The following is a 17140-nucleotide window of genomic DNA, read 5'->3' as shown; positions in this document are numbered from 1 at the left end:
CATGCAAGGTACTATAAATACACCTAAACAAGTCTGTGCATTGATCTGTCTGGTGGCAGCTGGCAGAAAAGACTTCCTGTAGTGTTGAGCTTTGATGGTAGCATCACACTATCTATAATGTAAGAAAATATGTAATATGTATACAGATATTTGCTTTCATGTAGACCAAAGGTAAATGTAGAAATTAAGTGACTGGAATGGCCATTTTGCAACTTAATTTTGCCCCAATCTTTGACCATTTTCTTGGCCCATAGAACCCCTATTGTAATGGGGAAATATCATCTCATCTCATCTTCCACTACTGCTAGGGTCACGGATGTTAATGGAGCCAGTCACCAGTCCATTGCAGGGCTAACACACAGACAAACAACTATTTAATGGGGAAATATGCTTCATTGAAATAAACAGAAATTACTTTATTTAGTCATTAGAACAGTGTTTTTAAACTGCTATGCACACTAGTGTGCTGTGAAAGATCGTCAGGTGTGCCGTGGGAAATTGTCCATATTCACCTAATTGAAAACGAATTAATTATTATCTGCAACTAACATGCCATTGACACTGTCTGATGTAGCAGTGACTGTAATCATGTAATATTCTTCCTTATCACTAGATGGCAGCAGGTAGCGAACTGCATTGTACGTTGAGGTTGAGACAAAAGAATTAGTGATGCATGAATGCGGCAGGTAGCGGTGACCATAGACATGAATACCTAGACGCCGCATTGATCAGGTTGCTGCGATATGTCAACGTGTCCGCCATATTGGATGTGGCAAATCTGCTCCGTAAACTAATAAAAGCCGGAACTTCATAAAGCACCTTTCTACAAAGTGCTTTAAGTTAATGCCTCTTATTCACCCATTCACACGCACACTAATAAATTTGGGAAACAAATAGTAATTAAATTATTTATATTTTATTTAATTATTTGTTTGTTTTAATTATTATTATTATTCAAAATAAATTATTTTAATTTCAACTAGTCCTGCATGCATGTCATTGTATTCGATGGTAGAAAACAGTTAACCACGTAAGCCAAGCTTTTAGGAATAAGTATTAGTCTATTTTTACCCAAAACACCCTATGCCATAGTATGTCAGGGGGACTCAAATGGCACCGAATAGTATCAACACGGGTGGCACTGATGAGCATTATATTATATTTTAGTTTGTTCTGCTGCTGGAGAAGAGGACATCTCAAAAGCAGACAGGGACATGGTCTTATCCTCACACATTTTCTGATGTGTTTGGAGACACACCACATCGCACCATCAGATGGCGGAAGATGGCCTGGAACTATCTGGCTGAAGGAGCGTTATTCCAGCCCCCTAAAACACATACAAACACCACATCTACATATACAGTTACCCGGATTATATTCATACATATTAGCAACAAGTGACAGCCAACGTTAACAGCCGTTAGCTAGATTTGGGCAACCGTCCAAACAACAACCCATAAAATCACAAATTGGCATATTTAAACAAAATCAACTACAACTACCAACAGTTCCACCCATTAAACTCCCTTTTCATTCTTACCTGTGAAAGGTAATGGCGTGAGATCTGGTTTGTACTGTAAACCGGTTGGTACACTTCCACATGACAATGAATGAGGAATCTTCTCCGATCGCTCTACTTTGCCACATCCAAGATGGCGGCGACGTTGGTTTACGATTTAGGGCTCAATGCAGCGTCTAGGTATTCATGTCTATGGCGGTGACAGCATTGTGGCTAGCAAGACTGCGACGACATTGATGGAGAAGTTTTTGAAAAGGAAAAATGCTAACTCCGCACTTGGCCCTGGACAAAATTCGGACCCAGGTGAAGCCACAGCCAGAGTTTCCATTCATTTGGATTTACTTTCATGCTCCGCTGTGCTTGGTGTGTGGTGAAAAGTTATCCAACAGTGCATGGTACCAAGCAAGATAAGACACCATCTCCAAGCGAAACACTCTTCGCTTCAAAACAAGAATGCAGACTATTTTGTTCGCCTGCGTGAACACACGGAAAAACAGGCAAGTTTTATGAGAAAAACACAACGGTAAATGAGAGAGCCCTTAAAGCTAGCTAGTAACTCTTGATATTTCTCCGTGTGGAACAATGACATCTTTCCCAAATATGAATGCTTCTGTCAGAATAAGCACTATATTTCTATTCCTGCTGCAGCATGCCTTTGGACGGAATTAGAGTTCGCAAAACACCTCTTTAGTTTTTAGACCACATTGTTGTGTCATTTAATGTTCCAGCTGTGTTTTTGAAGTGGACAAGTTAAGTGCACTTTTTATTTGAAAGAAAAAATATAAAGGATGATAAAATACTTTTTTGTGTTTATTTGATTCCTATTCAAGACACTTTGATGAGAATGGCTGTATTCAATTGCACTTTTTATTTGAAAGAAGAAATATAACAGATGATAAAGTACTTTTTTCTTTGTGTTTATTTAATTCAAGGCACTTTGATAAGAGTGACTATATTGTTAATATAGGCTACAGGGCACTTTTTTCTTTTTACATTTTTGGTTGGTGGTGTGCCTAGGGTTTTTTTTTTTTTTTTTTTTTTCAATGAAAAAATATGTACCTTGGCCTAGAAAAGGTTATAAAAGCTGAGAAGTTAGTGCTCAAAGCGCAGTCACATCTACCGCACACAAGCATACATAGAGTGTTGCTGAGATACTGAAACCTTATGCTCACTCTTGTTTGGCAAAACTCTGTCGTGCCTTAAATCAGATCAGCAGGATTTTGAATCTTACTCTAAATTTTATTGGAAGCCAGTGAAGAGATGTAAGGACCAGGGGATTTGGTGTGGATATTTTAACTAGTTCCTTCTCATTGCCAGCTAAATGGTAAATTGTCTTGTTTCAAAATAAAAATATTTTTATCGGTACTCAAAGTGCTTTATAGTCACAGTGACACATCTACCCATTTGCTCACACAAGGACACAGTGTCATGCACTGGGGGCAACTGGGGGCTCAGGGACTTGCTCAAAGAACAGCTAACCACCCATTAATTTAGATTGAATTGGACCCAGAACTGACCCCTGAAGGACACAACACAACAGGGGGCAGAGGTTTATACAGTGTGATGGCATGAGCGATGGTGTCAAAGGAGGATGAGAATAGTGTGTTCACCATAGCCAGTACACATGAGAATATCACTTGTTACCCTTAAAAGAATTGCCTCTGGGCTGTGCTTGTGTAAAACCAGATTTATAAGTGAAAATAGTGATCATCAATCAATTTAAGCAGTTGAGAAAAGGTAATTTTAAGATAATCATTGTGTCATTGTGAGTGTGGGTTTCTGAAGCAGTGGCAGAATACTGGCAATTTCAAAATAATCTGTTGCGGACCCAGTTGAATGAGAGTAGTTAATGATGGAGAGCAGGGCTGGATCAGGTTTAATGAGAATGGAATTATCCTGAGTGTGAATTCAACCTGATGTTTAACTCCTGAATCCATCCATTCATCAAGTAAATGTGCACACTATACACAGTGTTACTCACTTTTGCCTACTACCATGACCTTAATTAGGATGTAAACAGCAGAGTGCTTCTGATTTTTTCTTTAGGCTAGTTGAGCAACAGCCTCTCCTGTTTCCTAGCTTATTAACAACAAAGTTTGGTCAAACATAGGACCGGATAAGACCCAGTATGTGGGTCCTATGACGGACACGGGTAGATTTCTATGATGGCTAAATACACAGATCAGGCATACCATTATGACCTCCTTCCTAATATTGTGTAGGTTTCCCTTGTGCCTCCAAAATAGTTGTGACTCATCATAGAATGGAGATGGGCCTTCTGAGGGTGTCCTGTGGTGTCTGGCAACAGAATGTTGTTAGTGGGGGTCTTTGGGTCCTATGGGTTGAGGGGAAGGTCTTCCGTGGATCATCCCACAGGTATTTGATCAGTTTGGGATCTAGTGAATTTGGAGGCCAGGTCAACACGTTGTGCTGTTCTCCTTGTTTTTTTGTTCCTAAACTGTTTTTGTATGTGTGTCTATGACAGCCTGCATCCTGCTGCCATCAAGGAGTGTCATTGCTAAGGGGTGGAGATGCCTGCCCTGGTCTGGGTGGGTGCTACATGTCTAAGTATCATCAGCCAAATGCCATGTCCAAAAGTTTCCCAGCACAACACTGAATTGTCACAAGATGGTCAATGTTATTTATTTTTTCTGTAAGTGGTTTTAATGTTGTGGCTGATTAATGTATAAAGCTTAATCCAAAATTGTTTTATTATGTTTAGTAGGCAAGCAGCTTACTACTTTAACAAGGACTTTAGTGTGATCGAACAGCAATGTTGGTGTCTGCTGAATCAGGTGTAGCCTCCAGCATCCTTGATCACCTTTTTTAATCCATATTTTGATACATGCATTTACTGTATGTTGCAGAATCACTGAGTGGAAACATGCAGCCAGATCAAGGCAAAGAGTGCAAAGGACAGTGAGACAAATTGACTGGCACAAGACTGTTGACCTAATAATCCATAAAGATTTCATTCACATCATGATGAGCTTATACATTATTATTGAGCGACTGTGGAGTGCTATATAGACATATAGGCTAAGTAGGGGAAAGGGAGTTTACCTGCATGACGTTCTGGCTGTGAGATCAATAAAAACTTCGATTTCACAAAAGGAACACTGATCAGTATACATTTATTGAAGCTAAAAAACAAAAACAGTGAAAAGTTTCCACAATACTAAAAAACATCAAAACAGTGCCCTTATCTGTACATTCAGCAGTCAGCAAAGTAGGACCCCCCCCCCCACCCTCTCAGTTCATTCACCAAATCAGCAGGTGAAGAACAGCTGGTTTTACTACCTGCTGACATACCACCACCTTGTGACTCCTCCCTGGAAGTAACAAACTAAACACCTACCCTCTGGCACTTCATAATCATATTAAATTAACTGTAAAACAAATGTAATGTCAGAAAATGGTAAACCTCTTTCAAACATGTTTCAAATCAACTGTGGTTGTGATCAAACAAACTAAACTGTGTCTTAAGTCAGCAAACATGTTGTACCAAGTTACCAAGTAGTTTAAATATAAAAAAAAATGTTTTATGTCAGTTACAACAAAATAGTGATATGCATTCACTACATCTTGTATTCCCGTTCGTATCATTGAGATGCTGCATGAATACTTTAATTGAGCATTAAGTATTCAATAGTTAATATATATGTGACAGACACATGCATCATCTTGTTCCTCCTACTGCTTTCTTCCCCTCCTTTCCTCTCCATTCATTTTTCTGTCTCTACCAGGCTGGCCCCAAGCAGATGGGGCAACTGAGGAAACTGAGGAGGAAAAGAGTGTCAAGAGTAAATTACAAGTGCATATAATGTAGCCGAATTCAACCAGTTGTGCAGCTTATGCATATCATTAGTCAAAGACATCTTAATGGGAGGAAACATAAGCATGTCTAACCCTTTTAAACTTTGTCCCAGAAAAAAATCTTTTTGTTTGGTTTTGCAGTTATTGTTCCTACTTCTTCTCATTTAAATGCAAAGCATTTTCTGTATTTTTTTTTTAACCAAATAACAGCTTTGTGAAACAGTTTGACATTAAAGCACCCCTAAAGCCCTGACCCCAGAATCACCCCTAATAGAAAACAATCTATAACATGTAGCACGTACTAATACTGATTCGTCTGTCCTGAGCATGTAGAGGCTGCACTCCTGCTTGTGTGCCAGCATAGCATCCCTTCTTAGCCCAGATGGGAACTGCAGCATTCAGCAGAGTGAGCAGCATTCCAGTCCAGGACAGCCCTGGCTGAGAAGGGAGGGGCGGACTGGAGCAGCAGCAAGTCTGGGGTACAACATCCTCTCTGCCGAAGCTCACTGCCCCCCTTCCTGCGTCCAAAACCCAACGGACCCCAAATCCTCTACATGTGTTTTTAACGCCTTTTCCACAACTCACGAAGCGACAAAACAAAGCGAAGGGAAAGGCAAGGTCGAGTTAGCTGCGCAAAGCGTGTCTTTGTTGATGTTTTCCTTCTTCGGCCCGGTGTTCCAAGTAAACCAGGAAAATTGCTTGGTGTAGCTGTATCGGAGAGAAGGCTCGGGAGGAGGTGAAACTGCGGGACATCATGACCGAGAAAGAGACGGTGACAGAGAAGATTATAGCAGGTGAGCTGGCGTATTTCGCAACACACGTGAAGATTCCAGTATTTATTTTTTGGTCATTTGGTCATCTGTCTTAACAAATGTACGCGCACGTGCGGTTTTATCGGCGTGTGGTCGCGTGTGTGACGCGTTCACGTACATTCCAGTGGGCTTCCTGATATTAGCGGTCAAAGTGAAGGATACGGACACTAAATGTTGCTATATTACGATGGAAAGCAACCTCAAAAGTCTTTACGACATCTCTACTGCAGTGCAGGGAGTCTGTAGGCTATGAGCTGTACCCTGTCTGGTTTTCCAAGGGCAACCGCAGTGTGCAGGACCTCGCCTACTGGCCTGCACGGAGAAGCATCTCAAGCTAAACATGGCGAGATTAAAAGTTTATCATTTTGGCTACGTGTTCTCTGCCTGAGAGGCTGGGCTCGGTGACTCAGCTCGTTTGTAGTCGACCCGGGGAACAGATACGGTCCACTTCAATCCTCCATAACGGTGCAGAATTTGGTCACATGTCTCGTCCCACCGGAGTTGTGACTCAATGCAGCAAAGAAAGTCCGCACCGTGTCCTCAGGTAGCGCATCGTTCATCACCCGCCCAGCCGGAGCTGGAACAGTATGTTTTTATCTGCACATGGAGGATATATATATATATATATATATATATAAGCATACCATACTGTAGCAACAATCGGGGGACTTATTTGGCTCATTTTGCTCGTTGTCTCAGACCTAAGATACAGCACTTCCTATCCAATTTCAGCACTTTCACGCATACTCATACTGCACTAACGCCCCATTAAAACTGTATTTTAACTTCTTTTTTTTTTTTTTTTAAGTGGGTCTAGCCCAGTGTTGCACAGTGTACCATTCTTTTAGACTTAGATAGACTTCATTGATCCCCAAAGGGGAGGTATTTTTCATTATGTCTAATTTTAAAGTATGAGGTTAAAATCTGGCCTAGGTCTAACCTCTCTGAGGACTTGGCCACACTCCAGTGTTATGTAATGTAACTAATTGAATGCCATAGAGACTACACCCTAATGAGGACCTGCAAGGATGAGAACAGCACTGAGTGTTGAAATCCTGAAGTTTCTTGTGTTAAAAGACGATTGTCAGATGGGTGGCAATAAAAGTATTCCAAAAAGATTGCAGATAACAGCGCAGAATACTTTTATACTGTGAACTGCATCATGACTGTGATCAGCTGTTTGTGAAAGGAGAACTTTAATTGTGCCATATGTGTATCAGAATGGTAGAAGAAGTTGCTTGTAACAAGCTCTAAGTGAAGAAAATGCCAACACTCACAGCCAGATATCATTTTTTAGATGACATTATTGAACATGGGCAGCTAATTCTATTAAACAACTTAGACAATTTTAGCGATTTTATTAAACAGTTAGGCGTAACATCTCCAGATTCACTGTGCAAATTGTCTGTGTGTAATATTATTAACTCCCTAGTGATGGGCCGGATATGTATTTATCTTAGATTTTTACAGCAGCACTTGCAGCATAAGAATCCATTTGTTCATGGTGATATGTTGGCTGAACCTCAGTGGGTCCACAAGTCAGCGTAATAGGAACACATGCATGTTGTTCAGAGTTTTCCCTACAGTAGAAGTGTTTTTGCTGAGGGCCTTAAGCCAAATTACAACTGAATGAATGTAAAGCCGATGAAAGATAAGGCTAGTCTAGCTTTACACTCAAATAAACACAACATCAAGCAGGAAGTTTAGTTTATTGTCATAGATAGATAGATAGATAGATAGATAGATAGATAGACACTTTATTGTTGCCACAAGAGAAATAGTTATATTGCCGCAGCAGTCATATCATGTTCTTATATAATAACTGATATTAACAAAAGCAACTGTGTAAGTAATAGCTTGATGACTTTGTTGGTCTTGCTAAAGATCATGAAGTGTTAACCCCCTGTCTTAGAAGTGGGAAGTAACTGGGGCTATAACAAACTGTCAACATCATCATTTTACTTAGAATAGGTTGGGGAGTCGCTATGTGTGCCAAAAATAAAAGCCCAAACTTGGTCGACATGAGTGTGAGATTTCACCAATCAGAGACCCAGTAAGTTGAATACTTACTAAAACAAAACGACCCTGCAGTGTAGCAGTTTCCAAGCATGAGCATCTTAACGGAAAGATCTGCTGGCTTTCTGTCCTCAAATCAGCAAGACAGCAGTATCAGTATTTTTGAGCTATTACAGTGTGGTTTATCGGAATGTTGGTAGGTGGTCGGTGCCAGGGAGTTGCCGTTGGGTCCTCATCTGTTGTTTTTCAGATAAGAACTCAACAGAGACTTGCTAGAGTAGATGCTAATCACTAGCATGGCACTGCTGCATTCAATTACTTGTACGAGTTGTAAGCAGTTCTTTTCTGCACACACACATGGACCTGTAAAGCTAAATGGCATAGATTTCTTCTAAGGTTACACTCTAAGTGGGTCTAAACCTTAGCAGATAAATAATATAGATGAAAGTGGCATGATCATGCCGTGGTTAGGTTCTGAGTTTGAACCTGCTGACTCACTGGGTGCTCCCTGTGTCTGCCCAGATTCCTCTATCTGCTATATACTTAACTTTACTGCCTCAAGGTAACTGTTTCAAAGTTAAAGATTGAAATGTTTTACTTAATTCATAGATATTATGCTAAAATATGCCATGACTATGTTTGAATACATTTTTAAGAATTTAATTAGAGGGATTAAAGGATTAATTAAAGGATTAATCAGATACTCAGAAAATAGTTGATAGATTAATATAAAAAAAGATGAATAGACTGAAAATATAATTGTTGCAGTCCTAAATGTAATGTGATGATGTGCGATTTGAAGTGAAATTAAGTGCTAAAGACTGCCTTCAGTTTACCATCTATGTTGCTAAATCCTGTCTGCAAAATATTTGTACGCCTCCTCCAAACTGACGATTCTTCTTTTGCACTGTTACCATAATAAATAAAACCCTGGGCGCTTTCTATGGCAACACAGCTTCTACACTTTCTTTTCATAATCTAAACAGAATACTACACTATATTGATCTGTTTTAGGGTCTTACGTAAGGGAGGCAGTCATAGTTTGCTATTGATTGAGTCGATCCTTCTTAGTCTGCAATAAGATGTTATTTAAAAAAAATTGTCTACCATTTCTCTCGCCATCCTAAGGGGTGTTGGCTTCTAATTTCATTACTCTAAAGATTATTACATCACTGGTTTGAGAACAGTGTAAGAGATTGCTAGTCATGTTACAATCAATAGTTGAGAGAATCAATAGTTTAGATTCAAATGTATATAGACTCAATTTAGGACAGGTTAAGAGTGGTTATGTAGACCTGCTAGTAGGTGGAGATGGTGACCATGGTAGTAAGAGTGCAAAGGTTGGCTGATAACTAAACAGGCTGAGGTAAGGAGTAAGATGACTGAGCAATCTGGCAATGAGTGATTGCTATATCCACAGCGGTAATGGTGTCGCAGGCATCACCAGGCCCACATATCATGGCCTTAGTTTCAGTCACATTAAAGTTTACAAAATTTGTCTCAGGCAACTCTTTGATGTCCACTTTTTAATGAGTTGGCATCTTTACATTTCAGTTTCTCATATGGCTACATATTATCATCTCCCTAACAATGATGCTGTACTTCCTAAGAACAGACTTCAAAGGGATTTGTAGGGATGATAGGTTTGCCCCCAGAATAGAGTGCCCTGGGGACTCCACAAGGTAAGAGCAGGATATAGAGGACAAAGACAAACATTAAAAATGTGAACAGCTCCAGTTCTATGAAGAGCATTAACTTGAACCAGACCGGAACAGCATCTGTGTCTAAAAACATTGCTGTTAGAATATAAGTGTTAGAACACATCCTTAACCATTATCTTAGAAGGTCTAAAATTAAAAACCTAGGTGCCCAGATGGAATTTCTTCATAAATAAATTCCCTTCATGTTTAAAATGTACTGACACTACACATAATAGTGTAGTCCTTTAAGACCTAAACATCCACCTGTGCATGAAAAAAAAAAAAACAAACTTGTGGTATTTCAATAACCGTAACTCAGTGGACAAAATGGACAAAATGGAAGGCGTGGCTGAACATTGCGAAGTTGCACTTTCTGGAAAAAAAGCTTTCATTACAGTAATGGTGATGCATCGCTGCTGTTGGCTGAGAGTTTTTTGAAGGAATTTCTTGGTAAAAACAAATTTAGTCATACTCTTGAGATGTCACGAAAGTCTTCCAGACAAAAGCACAACTTCCCAGTGTTCAGCCACACTTTGAATGTTGTCAATAGCACAAACCATTGTGAGTTACTCTAATTCAAATACTGCGTGCTTTAACAGATCACCGACGGTCTGTTGGATTTTAAAAAGTTAATTAAAACCGAAAGAAGCACAAGCTGGAAAGCTATAATGTTGAATGGGTCACTGGGAGAGGGTGTGCTGTAAAGGCTGTTACATACTCTGCAAAAGCGAGAAATTTGTTCTCGCTCTTAGGCCTGCAAGAACAAAATTACTTTATAGAGTTGTTGCAGCTTGTTTTCAACACATCAACCAGACAGAGCTTTTTTCTCGTGAGGTGTCCATCAACCATTATCGGATTGGTCAGGAATTTGAGTAGATGTTGTTAATATGGAAAAGTGGAAATGCGTGAGCTCCCAGATGCTATTATTCGCAGTGAACCGCTAATCTCTCCTGCGTAGAGATCAAAACTGTGAGCAAACTGTGTGTGCATGCTGAATGATCCGACAGATACGGTTGTCAAAATGACTGGCCGACATCCGAAAATTGTAGGAAAAGTATTTCTCCGTGCATGTCTTCAATCATTGCTTGCCGTTGCAGTGCTGATTTTTTTAAAAAATGATTGGTCTTGTCTTGATTTTAAATATAACTGGCAACAAATCATAACAAAAGATACAATACACCTAAGCCATTACTCACAGCAAGCACAATGTAATTTGCAAATACAAAGCACTACTAACTGACTTTCTCAGCTGCACCTCATGTTCAGCTGTAACTAAGGCCATGTCCACAAATACCAAAAAGATCTTTTTTTGTCTGGTTTTCCTTGGGGTCGTTGCAAGAATTTCTCCATGGATCCATTGCAAAACAGCATCTAGTTGTAGAAAGGCTGTAGTACATGTCCCAGGTCTATGTGTGGTGCTGTTTCTACTACAGGATTCAGCTAAAAAAAGAAGAGGGTGCAGAGCATGCGCATCAACCCTACATGGCGTATACAAACAAGCAACAGTATATATTATCCTAGCCATCCAACAAGGTTTAATATCACAAGCCCATCACAAGCCTGTAGTCTGCCACTGATGGTGTTGTTATGAGGCATTGAGGGCTGGAGGGTTGAGGGGTGGGGCAATGACATCATTGTGTTCATATCAGGCGTCCACATATATAAAAAAAAGAAACTGCATAGGCTCCGTATTTGTCTTTTTCTCCCTGGGACCTAGATTTAAAAATGTGTGCTTCAATTCACCATAAAATCATGCTCTGTCATGATGGTTGGCAGAAATTTGCCAAGACTTATGCAGTTTCACTCAAAAATCACATTCGTGTGGACGTGGCCATGTTTACATGAATAAGTTCGTGTCTGTTTTTTTGGTGACTGCAACGGCACCTTTTTGAGTCCAGGTCCCAGGGTGAAAAAGACAGCATATAGGATCTGTAGCTACGGAGCCTGTGCAGTTTCTTTTTTCATTTGTGTGGATGCTTGATACCACACGATGTTGTCATTGCTTTGACCCTCTAGCCCCTGATATCTCATAAGTACAATGGTGGACTACAGACTTGTGACGGTGCTGGGTGGATAGGGCAATATATACTGTTGCTTCACCACTACAGTGAGCTAAAAAGGATTACGGACTGTAAAGACTCAAAGTTCTTGAAATGGCATCAAGGAAAACCAGAGAAAAAAAAGATTGTTTTGGTACGTGTGAATGTGGTTGAAATGAGGTAAAGCTTCTCATCTGATTGAGTTGGATAGGAAACCAAAAGGTACCTCATTTACATAACTGTGCGTAGTAAATAAAGTGGCTTTTACATGTTGTTGACATCTGTGTGTGAACATCTGGAAGAGGTTGGAGGTGTGAGTTTTTTGTTGATAGTGGGTGTCAAGGTGTCAGGTGATTTAGCTGCCTGGCCCATTGAGTTCTCAAAGGCTGGCCCGTATCACTTTTATATATTAACACTGGGAATTTAAGAGAGTAGCCCTTAAGAGTCCAGTTGTCTTATACTAAGGAATTTGTATTTAAATGTCAACCTCCGCATTGGATAAGCTGTAGACACTATATGCCGAGCCCCTTTCAGACATGAAATGAATGCAGTAGCATTCACTGTTGTACTGCATCTACTAGTCACAGTAGCTGAGGATGTGATGCTTAAATAACTGCGACACAATCTGAGACAGAATTCAGAAGAGGCCCCAATGTCCTTATATCTTCATATAAAATACAACATAGCATGCACGACCTAATGTCTGCCACGACCAAAACAGACTCAGCATGATAGAATAATCATTCTAATCCCCAAAATCATAGATCATAGCTCAAAATGTTGCAGGGAAAATGGAAGTGAGAGGCCCTACTCAGGATTGTGTCATGCCTCTGACATAAGCCATGTGGTGGAGGAGGTGGTGATGTGTGGAGGAGAGGGAGTTACAGGATGGGGGAGGTGCTCCATACAGGCCATCAGATAGGAACCGGGAAAGAGGGTGGGAGGAAACAGCTCTCATCTGGAAAACAAAACATTTTGAGGAAGACTTCATTGTGATAGATTTCTATATATTCGCCTTTATATTGTGGGGTAATTTGAATTTCTCCTGACTCAGTAAACACTGAAACTTTGGATACATTGTATGGATCCACTTTGAACTTGATGACCATGTTTGTCCAGCACTGTAGTCTGGCCTGGTCCCTGAATTTAAAAAAGAAAGAAAAAAAAAAAAGGTTTTCTCTGGAACTGCTTTGAAACTTAAATGATACTCTATTGAATGTTCATTACACTATCAATTACAAAAGTCCCATTATCAGAATGAAACTGGTGTTTTAACTGAATCATTCCGCTGATTTTGCTCTCCACACCAAGGCTCTTGAGACGTAGTTAAGAAGTATTATGTCAGTGTGAGCATGCAACCTGCTGAGGTTTAACACTTTCCGTTTACATGACGCTGGGTTCCACTGTAAACAGTAAAATGTTTTTAGTGTGTAGACTTACCGTCTTAACAGAGCCGGTGTTTTCAGAGCCCGAAACCGCACATTTTTGAAACTGGCTTCCAGAGTGGGAAAGTGTGAAAATGCTGCCCCATGTGGTTTCGTCTCAATGCTGATCGCCAAGTTTTTTGGAAACGATGTTATAGCTCCGCCTTGTGACCTCAGTTTAAGCCGGCCACAAGACGCAAGAGCTTATGCGCACGCTCCAGGTCTTCCCCCGGTCTCAGGGAGTAACCTTACAGCACCACATAAGACCTGGCATAAATACTGCAGCGGTTTCAGTCGTTTTCAGTGGTTCCATCTACATGCTAACATTTCTGGGGGCTACTTCGCCTGTCCGAAGCTTTTTTTGTCAGCGATTCAGAAAATGGCCAATTTCAGAAAATACAATCTTTGTGTGCACATGGCCTTAAAATTCTAGCTTGGTGTTACTCTTTAAACCTGAACACATGAAAACATATCACATCACTGCCAAGACATCACTGCCTTTATTAGCTGCAGCTAATTAAATGGATGGCTAAAAACATTGGTAGACTGTACAACTTTCCCACATTTTTTTTTCTTTAGTTTTTCTAATACTTTCTTGTCCAGACTGCCCATGTTCTTCCGGTGTGAGACCTTTTAAACAAGATTCACCAGTGTCCATCTGGATTGAAGGAGAAAGCAGATCAGCATCAGCATCAGAGTTAAAGAATTAACAATCATTTTAATCCTTGCACTAGTAGACCGTATTAGCAGCTTCAAAATATGCAGCTTACCAACCTAGACAACCTAGTTGAATTCTTACTTAATGTCTGTTCTAGCTTGGCTTTAGGGTTGGGTCAGGCCACCACATTAGTTGAACAACCACACTTTTACGGAGGTGTGTGTGCGTGCCTCTATCATTTTTAGTCGTTGGCTAAAACAATATTATTGTTGTTGTTTGTTCATTGTTCTATATTCTAGCAGTAGCATGTTTCACAGTTTTCCATAGCCTTGTGATCATGATTTTAGTAGACCAAATATATTGTTTCAATATCATTTCCTTCAAAGTCACTCTAAACTACAGTCAGACACCATTTGAAAAAGGGTCTGATGCGTGGACAGCTGGTAATAAAGAATATCTCCTGAAATCAGCCTCATAACTATTGGACTACAAGTTATCTTGCATACACAGTGTATCATTAAAATGTGAACCTGCACTTCTAAGCTATGAGTGCTTCCTCACTTTTAAATAATTCACGGACTGTTTAAAATTGCAACCACCCCAAGAAAAGCATGTCTGAGGATTCTATCTAGAACATTAAAGTATCTTAAGAAAACATAATGCGCAAATTAACTACCAAAAGTTAGCTGTTCCAGATGACTTTTTAGAAGTGACTACGGATAATGGCGTGTTGACATGAATGTCAACACATTAATGATCTATTTTTGTCAAATCCGGTTTAAGAGAATTGTCTTCTGTCGTATTTGAGTGGAGCTTTTGTTGGTATCAGTTCTACCATAACAGACGGGCAGGAAGGAAAGCCATTGTTCCACAGAAAATTTTACGGCATTTCCTCAGAAAGTGACCTCTTCCTGCCTTGCTCTGTCTTTCTCCCAGACATCTCTGTTCATTGTGTCATATAAAAGTCTTTGTTTTGTTTTTGACAAACACACTTTGTCATCACACTTTGTTATCTTGGCAATATTAGACACATTTGAAGATACACTCACCTGCCAGTTAATTTAATGGAATAGTCCTACACTAAATCTTCAGTTTCATGCAGGTTATGGTGTTCACCATTTCAGAGAGATCTGTTGATTCAACTGTGTCTTCATTTTGTGTTATACTAACATATTTTTGTTATTTTGACCACCCAGTTTTAGTTAGGGCTAGAATAAATAACAGAAAAAATATTTAGTTTGGTTTAAGGACCTGCATTAAGGACAGTGCATTAAAATCTATCTATCTAAATCTGGGTGATATGATCAAGTAAAAGACAGGTGTGAGCCCCCCCAGCACACATTGAGATCGTATTTGAGAGATCTGACCTCTGACCACATTTGGAGGTGGTCTGGGTCGTATGTGTTCACATATGACCACATTCCTTTGGTAGTGGGAACGTGTTCTATCTTGTGTTCAATCTTACTTTGGCATCTGGGATGCCAAAGGAAGTAAGTAAAGTATTTGCTAAAATGCAATGAACACATGCCCAAAATATGAGCAATGGATGAAGAACACATACGCTAAACTTGATCTTGCCTGCCAGATCGTGGATAAACATGCTGCTAACGTTACAGAAGCCAAGTGTGCTGTTCATTAGACACATGACAAACAGCAACACGTCTGAAATGCTACATTTTCCTCCATGTTTCAGACAGTCACTCAGACATGGGTCACTATGACAACGTAGTACACTTGCATCAGCATCACGTTATCGTCATGGAAAAAAGGGGCGTCAGTGAAATAATTTCGTCATCGTCACTGTTGATAAAAACAACACTGGTACAATGCCCTACTCTGTCTGTTGCTTAGCGCCTTTTCCTGCAGGTGGCTAATTTTGAGTTTCTAGTCCCATATAACAAGCATGCAGCATTTGTTGAAAGGTACAATGGTGGATATAAGTGAAAAGGTGTGATTTAGAACTGCTGATTTCAGTTTTGTTCAACTCCAGCTTTGACTCAGTCGTAGACCCAGAATGTAAACAGTATTGAGCAGGCATTGAAAACGTGGTACTAAACTAAACTCTATAATCTGGGTTATCTTTATTTTGAGAGCTGATACGTTCCAGGCAAATTTTATTTTGTAGGAGAAGAGACTAAATATAGTCGAAATGACAATAAAAACCTAAATTGGACCACCTGCTTGTTTCAGATCTAGATTCAAAACACATCTTTTTAAAACAGCTTTCTCAGTTAAACACGCTCATTGCTATCTGCTTTTATAATCTTGCAGTGTATGTTTTATTCTTACAAGGTTTTATGTAGTGCTGTTTTATGTGAGGTGACCTTGAGTGCTACAAGGTTTGGCTATGTGTGCCATGTACACTGGCTACAGTGAAACAACAATGAACATTTTAGAACAATGTGTTGAGGATCAGAAAATGATATTTCAAGAGCTCTGCCGAAAACCGATCATATTACATTGCAGTGTCTTTTCAAGCAGACTGAAATCATTCAAAAGAGATATGAGCAAATGTGTCTGCAAAAAAAAAGTATTTCTTTTCTCCATATTGAGGTGCATTGCCTCATTGCCCCAATGGAGAAACCATCAAGTGTACATGCACAGAATGGACAGCTAGTAGATCATAAGGAGAAAAAAACTGACCAAAATTTACTGGACTAGAGTGACTTACTCCGGATGTTTTCAACTTTGTATCTGAGCAGTGATTAGTGTCTTTCAGTTAGGACCATAGAACATATGAAAACAAGCCTTTGATCTTCTTCTTTTAATCTTTTAATCGCCTTCAATTATTTTGCATTTAGCTTACATACAGTTGTACTGTCGATGTCTGACTGTTTGATTTACAGCAGACTTCCAAAATCAAGGCGTGTTACAGTACTGTGGGAAAGCTTTAGACGGGTGAATAAAATGCTGTAAACTAAGAATGCTTTGGAAAATGTAAATAATGCGTGTTTACTTATCAATTTACAAAATGGGCAACAAAAGAAAATCTAAATCACATCAACATTTGGTGTTACTTCCCTTTGCCTTCCAGACATCATCAATCCTTATAGGTACACTTGCACAAAGTCAGGGATTTTGTGGGACGCATAGGCCGGCCAAGGAATCCTAGTACAGCACATAAAAAACACATCAGGCGTATTTCCCTTCGAAATT

General features: G+C 39.7%; 1 protein-coding gene across 5 annotated transcripts in view; it reads left to right on the top strand.

Moving 5' to 3' along the window:
• The first annotated feature begins 4252 nt into the window (after window positions 1–4252).
• hspa12a (heat shock protein 12A) overlaps window positions 4253–17140 on the top strand; it is a 45836-nt gene continuing 32948 nt past the window's right edge. Inside the window, exon 1 of one of the 5 annotated variants that reach the window (XM_047603161.1) lies at window positions 4253–6129. In XM_047603161.1, coding sequence (XP_047459117.1) covers window positions 6090–6129 — 40 coding nt within the window. In that variant the 5' untranslated portion in view covers window positions 4253–6089. The remainder of the gene's footprint in view (window positions 6130–17140) is intronic. The other 4 variants (XM_047603160.1, XM_047603163.1, XM_047603164.1 and 1 more) reach the window with 4 other exon arrangements.

The sequence above is a fragment of the Mugil cephalus genome, chromosome 13 (genome assembly GCF_022458985.1).
Source record: "Mugil cephalus isolate CIBA_MC_2020 chromosome 13, CIBA_Mcephalus_1.1, whole genome shotgun sequence".
Classification (NCBI taxonomy): domain Eukaryota; kingdom Metazoa; phylum Chordata; class Actinopteri; order Mugiliformes; family Mugilidae; genus Mugil; species Mugil cephalus.
This window is presented reverse-complemented; position numbering and strand designations above follow the sequence as displayed.